This window comes from Octodon degus, unplaced genomic scaffold, assembly GCF_000260255.1.
Source record: "Octodon degus isolate 3935 unplaced genomic scaffold, OctDeg1.0 scaffold00049, whole genome shotgun sequence".
NCBI lineage: Eukaryota > Metazoa > Chordata > Mammalia > Rodentia > Octodontidae > Octodon > Octodon degus.
In genome coordinates, this window is record NW_004524625.1 from 3176030 (window position 1) to 3184451 (window position 8422).

At 48.5% G+C, this 8422-nt stretch overlaps 2 protein-coding genes across 2 annotated transcripts; one reads left to right on the forward strand and one right to left on the reverse strand.

Annotated features, from left to right (window-relative positions):
• On the forward strand, window positions 1-7502 carry B3gnt6 (UDP-GlcNAc:betaGal beta-1,3-N-acetylglucosaminyltransferase 6). Its single transcript, XM_004632594.2, has 2 exons — window positions 1-50; window positions 6339-7502. Exon 2 carries the CDS (start codon window positions 6339-6341, stop codon window positions 7470-7472), a length of 1134 nt encoding a protein of 377 aa, XP_004632651.1. The 5' UTR covers window positions 1-50; the 3' UTR covers window positions 7473-7502.
• On the reverse strand, window positions 2059-3699 carry LOC101567072 (DNA polymerase epsilon subunit 2-like). Its single transcript, XM_012515032.1, is given in 4 exon segments — window positions 2059-2203; window positions 2205-3036; window positions 3039-3541; window positions 3638-3699. Coding segments are annotated over 4 exon segments (1542 nt in total).
• Window positions 7503-8422: the final 920 nt, after the last annotated feature.

Sequence of the window (8422 nt, forward strand, 5' to 3'; positions counted from 1 at the left end):
CCCAGTCTGGGGATGGCTCCTGTCTATGTCTTCTGTCTCACACATTCGAGGTAAGATGAGGGCCTGCCTGGGTTTCTGCCTATTAGGAAAGAGGTATAATTTTCCTTCTCCGCACTCTCTTCTTCAAGCACTAAGCTAGAACTAGAGGGAGGTCAAAGGGAACAGAACCAGGACCCAGTACTACATGGAGTAGTCCAGCACAGCCCCCAGGGCTTAGGGCTTCATGTTGGCCACACAGGAGATAAAACCTTGTTTGCCTGCTGTATCTGCTGTGCAAATACTCCCCCAAGAACGCCTGGGGATAGTATGGGGCTGGGAAATGGCCCAAGAATCTGCATCCCAATCATCGGACCATCAACCAAGATGAAATAAGCAAGGTAAGTCCTGGGAAAAAAAGAGAAATTCTGGGTAGAGGAAATAGCATCATAAACTGTAGAGTAATAAATGAAGTGAGAAAGACCTGCAGTCAGAGACCACAGAGGAGCTTTACACTGCACTGTATAAGAAGACTGAACTCACCCATAAAAAGGTGATTTATTGGTCCCTCTAAACTGATCTCTATCGTTACTGTAGTACTTGCTATGTGCCAAGTATAGCTCTCAAGTGCCTTACACAAATTAATTCGTAGAATCATGAAAGATTGAGATAAATAACCTGCCTACAGTCTCACAAAGAGCTTGAGATTCAGCTCAAACAGGTCATTTCAGTGGCAGGCCTGTCCTCTTTCACCAACTAGTTCACCAGTTCAGCAGCCACTGTGCCAACAAGGTGACAGGATCTGTTGACCTGGACTTACCAGGAGGTTGCCTGAACATGGTGGTGCTGCAGTTGAGTCCTGAGAGATGAGGAATCAGGGCCAGCAGAGATAGCAAAGTTTCCGGTGCAGCTGGCCGGGCACCTGGAAGAAGGCTTTGAGCAGATGGGGGGCCAGCAGGAAAAAGCTACCAAGAAGATGCTTAATACCTCTCAGCAAGTCAAAGCTTTCAGGCTGCACAGCCCAGCACCCAAGAATAGAGCTGAGTAAGCCAGCACCACCCTCAGAACAGACCTGGCCCTACACCTTCTCTTCCTATCTATCAGAAGTTGGCTAGGATCCAGGTTCCCGGCTCAGGTTTATGGAAGTAACTGTATGTTTCCTTGTAACAAGATCTATTGTTACATTAAGCCTGAGTTTATTCTTTTTCTTGAAATGATTTGGGGTGGGGAGAAATTTTTTTAACCAGCATTCCTAAACACTGACATTTACAAAATTATTTTCTTACATTATTGAGAGATGAATATTAACTTTCTCAATTTTTTAGATGAGAAGACTGAAACCTAGGAGGTTAACTTAGGAAAGGAACTGAAACACAAGCCCAGTTATTCAGACTCCAAATTCAATTTTCATTCTTCCATTTATTGAAAACTCTTTATTGCCTCCCTGAAGTGGGCCAGGCACAGTAACACAGTGAGGGCCCGAACACATCTCCAGGCTTCTCCCTTTTTTTTTTTTTTTAAGTACTAGGGATTGAACTTGGGACCCTGAACTTACCAGGCATGTGCTTATTCTACTGAGCTATCACCCTGGGTCCCTCCCTTTCATCTTGGTAACTTGCTGCCCTTCTTCACAAACTCCTAATCTGTGCTCACTCTGAGCTCAGTGTTGTGGTGGACTGTAATATGCACGCACAGGCGCACCATCCAATCCAGCAACACCTACTCCATGCAAACTACGAGTTCTGAAAGTATTTCTTGAATGTGCGTCTGAGCACAGCAGGATCCAATTTAATACAAATGACTACTCTGGGGAAAGTAGCCATTCAGCAGTTATTTATTGGCACCTTTATAGCCATTAATAGCTATCATTGAACACTTACTATATGCCAAGCACTAGACCATTTATTTTGGTTGTTGCAGTATTGGGGATTGAACCCAGGGCCTTCACACTGAGCTACATTTGCAGACCTGCTCTCCCACCCCCCTTTTTATTTTATTTTTTCCACTGTAATTTTATAATGTAGGAATTACATAGATATAAAGTAGAAAACATTCATCTTTTTCTTCAGATGCCTTTAAGAATCAAAAGCTGGAAAGGTAAGCAACTTTGAATGAAAATCTACTTCTTGGAAAAGAGCCCAGATTTATGCAGAGGCATTCAGTATTGGTCACAGTGAAAGGATTACATTTGTCTGCAGTCACAAGCAGATCGGGCACAGGATACACTCAAGGCATAGTCATATGGCCAGTATACGGAGCAGACATAACGAGGCAGCGGGGTCAGGTGACCCTGGGAGAAGATAGTCTTTGCAAAATGATTAGGAATATCCAAATTGCTACTAGGAAAATGGACACAGTTTCTGCACATTTTATTCACTAAGTCTTCATGAAAGACAATAATTTCTTGCATACAATAATGAATTCTGTAAGGGTTAGTAGTAAAGACAGAAAAGGATACCCTTTGTCTGAATTCATTAGTGATGCTTTCAGCAAGTGGTGGCCTTGGTAAGATGGAACCAAATCCAGACTCCTCTGGACCAGGTACAAATACAAAATGACTACTTTGTTGAATATTTGGATATTCTCATATTATGTCTGCCAAAGTTTTTAGGGAATCTTTCAAAGCCTGATCTTGATTTTTCCCATATGGTGCTGATGAAAAATTGCCACACAGAATAAAGCAGGTTGGAGGTGCTGGTGAATAACCAGAAAACATTGTGTGAAGTTTTTCCAACACTTCTACTTGGTCCAACCAGACATCAGATACAAACACAAACATGGCATCTTTATTTTCATCTTCAAGTTGTTTTAATTTTGCAGAAGTCTTTACAGATGTATTAGAAGGCCCTCCAAAAAAATTAATATTTCCATAGTATGCCCTGGTAGTACTCACGGGCTCAGTGGGTGGAAACCCAAAAGCACTGACGTGAAACACTCGATCTTCAAACCAACCTTCTGCCAAGAAAAAGCACACCTCTGTGTATGGACCACTATGGAACTGAGCTTTACTAAGATCCAGTTGGACTGTTCCAATAGGATCTTCCAAAAAAAATTCTCCTCTTTTAACTGGGTTATCATTCCAAGAACAATCACATCTCCGATCTTGGTTGTACTACCCAGTAAAGCTTCTATTGTTTTAAGCTGGAATTTGTTTCCCATTTCATCAGGGTGAGAACCGATCACTGGAGGAGTAAATAATTTGTGTCTGTGGGTCCTCTGATGCAAAATGGTGTATCGTTCACGATACAGCTCTGCTTTATCTCTTGCTCTTCCAAATAAATTTGGTGCAGGGTGGTTGGTCATTAATAGATGGAGAATTTTTTTTCTTTCTGAATTGTACACAAAGCATGGAATATCAAAAGTTCCTATGATATTGAAAATATCATCTAGCGTATCCTCAGCTGACTGACTGCACTCCTGGACCACAGCCTCCACCACAGGTCGTTCGATCATGTTTGATGACAAGGGCTGCTTTTCAACTGCATAAATGATCTTCTCCAGAGTATCTTCAAGCTCTAATTCATTGATAGACTGCAGAGCTTCTGTGAGGCACTTAATAGCTTCTCTGACAGGCAGACTTCTAGCAAATCCATACCTCCTGGTACTCATACCTGCTGGCCAGTCCTTCCCCTTGAATGTGGGCTGCAGCTACCAACCTCACAACGGCAAGCCACACAGCTTGAAGGCAGAGAGGGCCCAGCTCCACACCCTCTCTGGCGCCATGTTCTAGATTTCCCCTTTTTTATTTTAAAGACAGGCTCACAAAGTAGCTAAACTGTCCCTGCTGGGCTTAAACTTCCAGTCTCCTGCCTCAGCCCCCCAGAGTACCAGGATTGTAGGTGTGCAGTAACATGCCCAGCCCACATTCTTTATACACACTACCACTTAGTCTTCACAAAAACTCTTAAGAGGTAGGTATTAAAGAGCCTATTTCAAGAGTTGGCAAGATAGCTCAGCAGACTAAGCGCCTGCTTAGGCAAGCACAGGCCTGGGGTTCAATCCCCAGTACAGCATGCCACACCAGCCCCACCGCTGGACATGCTTAGCCAGCAACCGAGGCTAGGCATGGTGGTGCATGCCTGTAATTCCAGCAGTGGGGAGGCTGAAAACAAGGATCAGTACAAGTCTGAGCTGCCTAGTGAGACCCTGTATCAAATACATAAAAAATTTTAAAGCCTGCTTCAGTGATGGTGAGCCATTTAGAGTTTTCAAATAAACAGCTTGCTATGACATGTGACATAGGTTTGCCACCACTGGACATCAACTTGCTCAAGCATGTAGCTAGAGGTCATAGAATTAGAATTCAAATCTGGGAAACCAACATTTGCCCCACTGTGTTGTGCATGGCACTGGGAATCCAATAGTGGACAGCACAGATGTGACCCCTGACCTCAAGGAGCTGATAGACTAGGTAAGGAGATAACTCGGGAATGGCAAACAGGGCACCTGGTCTCCTTTGAGCGTCACTAAAGATTCCATAAGGATATGCCCTTCAAGTGGACCAAGGAGCCAGGTATGGTGACACATGCCTTATGATCCTGGCTTCTCTGGAGGCTGGGGCAGGAGGATCGCAAATTTAATTCCAGAATGGAAGGCACAGGTACTGTCTAAAAAAAAATCAAGCGAATCAAACAGGAAACTACCTAGGCTGTGTGTGTGTGTGTGTGTGTGTGTGTGTGTGTGTGTGTCCTGGCAGGTGAACAGCACAAGAAAAAACTCCAGGGAAGGAAGAGTCTTAGCATTTGACAGCTATGATTTCTGACTGGCTGATGGCTAAGAGAGGGGGCTCCCAAGGAAGCTGGGGAAAAAGAAATGCCATATACATCTGCCCTGTCTAAACCCTCGAGCTGCAGCACAGAGGGCAAGGTTGAGGGGAGACAAGGGGAGAAGAGACCAGGCAGGAGGCTCTCTTGTCTGAGCAGGAAAGGCTGGCTTGGGTTAACCTACTGATGGAGTAGAACTGTATAGGTTAAAAAATATTTAGTAATTATTGGTGACCAGGCCTAATTGGGCACAGTGATACATACCTGTAATCCCAGCATTTGGGGAGGCTGAGACAGGACAATTGCAAGTTGAAGTTCCCCCTGGGCAGCTTAGCAAGACCCTGACTCAAAAATAACAAAAGGCTTGGGATGCTGCTTGCTGTGAAGACCCTGGGTTTAACCCCATCCTCCAATATAAAAAGAAAGAAAGAAAGAAAGAAAGAAAGAAAGAAAGAAAGAAAGAAGAAAGAAATTTCAGCACTGTGGGTTGGGTGCAGAAAGGAGGAAGTCAAAGCTTTTGGCTTGAACACAGTGGGGAGGGGCTGCTAAGTAACAGGTGTCTGACTTTGGGGTTTGAGGGTCCCAGGAGAGAGAGGGGTCATGCTGAACAAAGGTGAAAGGAGTATCTGGAGATTTCACTCCTAAAGGTCTTAACTTTAGAGAGTGTGGGATCCATGAAATGGAGAAAGAAGTATGTTCATGACAAGCCAGTATGACCAAGTACGTTTAACAGGATAATAAAAAAGGTTGGTATGATCTAGGACCTGTCCTGGGTTTTGGCTTGGCTTGGTTTTTTGAGACAGTCTCAATATGTAGTCCAGGCTGGCTGTGAATTCGCAGCAGTCCTCTTGCCTCCACCTCTTGACTTCACAGATTACAAGCGTGTGCCATCCTGGGGAGTCTGCGTGAAGCCCACACTTGGGGTGCGCTTGGGCAGGCTACACACAAGAGAGAGTGTGACCTTACAGGTGTGAGGAACAGCAAGAAATACAGGCAGTCACAGTAGAGGCAAGTGGAACTGAAGGATGCCAAAAGGTGACAATGTTGGTATCAGTCATTCAGGGTCCGTGTTATGCTCATGTAATGCTTACAGCCCTGAGGAGTAGCAATCTGCTAAGCTGTGCCTAAGAACAGAACACTCAGACCCACTGGGTCAGGTAACGCAGTGCTAGGCAGTGTCACCAAAACTGTCCAGGGTTATGACCTCCTATGTCCCTCACCTCAACGAGGGGAACAGATTAGAGAAGATCCAGGAGGGACAGGTATGGGGAAAAGGGAATAAACCTGAGAGACGTGTATGATGCAGTCAAAGGGTGTGAGGGGGACAAGCTGGAGGAACTGGGTGAGTGGTGGCACTGTTCACTGTGGTAAGAAAAAGAGATGAAAGGAACTCACCGCAAGATGGAGACTGACTTTGGATGTGAATCTGCTGGCTGAGGTGACATCCAGGCGACATAAGGGGAATCACAGCTTTGCAGTTTAAAAGAATCCTCCTGACTGCGGACCTGAGATACCTCAGCATAGTCTTGAATTTGGTTCCTTTTTACCTCGGCTAGCAAAGACGACTCCCAGTTCACTTCTGACTTGGTTTCCCCGCAGATGGCTTTTCTGTGCCGCAGGTCCATGAATCTGAAGGCTGTGACCTTTCTGCTGCTGGGCACGAGCTTCTTGGCACTGCGCCTGTTGCTCCTCCAACAATTTCAGTCCCAGCCCGAGGAGGAGGAAGATTCCACTGATGTCCCCACTGCTGCCGCAGAGCTCTCGGCTCTGACGCCCGAAAGCCCGTGCGTGGCCAACGCCTCGGCGAACAGCGTGGCCGGCTTCGAGCAGCTGCCGGCGAGGATCCAGGACTTCCTGCGGTACCGGCACTGCCGGCAGTTCCCGCTGCTCTGGGACGCGCCGTCCAAGTGCGCAGGCCGCCACGCTGTCTTCCTGCTCCTGGCCGTGAAGTCGGCGCCCGCGAACTACGAGCGCCGCGAGCTCATCCGGCGCACGTGGGGCCAGGAGCGCAGCGACCGCGGGCGGCCGGTGCGCCGCCTCTTCCTGCTGGGCACCCCGGACCCCCAGGAGGCTGCGGGCGCGCCGCAGCTGGCAGAGCTGGTGGGCCTGGAGGCGCGCGAGCACGGCGACGTGCTGCAGTGGGCCTTCACCGACACCTTCCTCAACCTCACGCTCAAGCACCTGCACCTGCTCGAGTGGCTGGCGGTGCGCTGCCCGCGTGCGCGCTTCCTGCTCAGCTGCGACGACGACGTCTTCGTGCACACCGCCAACGTGCTCCGCTTCCTGGAGGCGCAGTCGCCCGACCGCCATCTCTTCACCGGGCAGCTCATGCGCGGCTCCGTGCCTGTCCGTGAGAGCTGGAACAAGTACTTTGTGCCCCCGCAGCTCTTCCCCGGGGAGGTCTACCCGGCGTACTGCAGCGGCGGTGGCTTCCTCCTGTCCAGCCACACGGCCCAGGCCCTGCGCGTGGCTGCGCGCCACACACCTCTGTTCCCCATCGACGACGCCTACCTGGGCATGTGCCTGCAGCAGGTCCACCTGGAGCCCAGCGGCCATGAGGGCATCCGGCCCTACGGCGTGCGGCTCCCCGGAGTGCAGCATTCCGCCTTCGACCCCTGCATGTACCGGGAGCTACTGCTCGTGCACCGCTTTGCACCTTACCAGATGCTGCTCATGTGGAAGGCGCTGCACAGCCCCACGCTGAGCTGTGACCGAGGACACAGGAGCTCCTGAGGCCGGGCGGGCTGGGTGGAGGAGGGCTTCAGCCCCAAGACCGCTTGCTGCTTGCGATGTTCGCCTTGTTGAGAATGCATCTGTCCACAGAGACGCACTGCGTCAGAACCAGGGGCATGCATCTGAACCTCAGCTTGCGCTGAAGTCGCCTTGGGGGAAGGCGCTGGAGTATTTTCCTCGCGGAAATACAGCCTGGTGTATTTTCTTGGCCTTGTCTTCAGCAGTTCTGATCTTAACTGATCTGGGCTGGCTCCAGACATGTAGATGGGCTTTTATTTGTTTTAATTTTGGTTTTTATTTTTGTCCAGTTGTTGTTCCTCCAGTGATTCTAATGTCCACATCAATTTGAGGGCCACTGGGCTAGATACGTCTCTAGCCAACCAAACTCCCCAAGCCTTCCAAGGCATAATCTACTCGCTGTGGGCAATGATACAACCTGTAATCTCCATTACTTCCCCTACACACAAGCTGGACTGACAATCTTCAAGACAAATCTCCCCTTCCAGAAGTTAGTCTGAGCTTAGAACTGAGGAACAGCTATGTCTTAGTACTCTCGTGAAGTCAGAATGCCCATTGTGCAAAGCACAAACCCAAGCCCAGACAAGGCAAGAGGAGGTGCCATCCAAGTGACCCCTAGTGGACATGAATGTTTTAGGCGTGAATGAATGAGCTGATAGTACCTGTGTGTCTCAGTGGTATAGACTGAATCCAAGAGAACATCATACTAGTTTTTTGGGTGCTAAACCAATTCCCACCATTGTGGTGGTATATGCTTGTAAGCCCAATATGTTGCTGGGCTGAGACAAGAGGACTGAGGTGAGTTCAAGACCAGCCTGGGCTGGGCTGGTGAAATGGCTCAGTGGTCTAAAGCACCTACTTAGAACAAACTAAGCTAAGCAAAGCACAGGGACCGCGGTTCAATCCCCAGCACCACATGCCAGCCCGCACCG

Excerpts from the sequence above, each read along its gene's own strand:
- B3gnt6 (XM_004632594.2), top strand. The coding sequence starts at position 6,339 with ATGGCTTTTCTGTGCCGCAGGTCCATGAATCTGAAGGCTGTGACCTTT.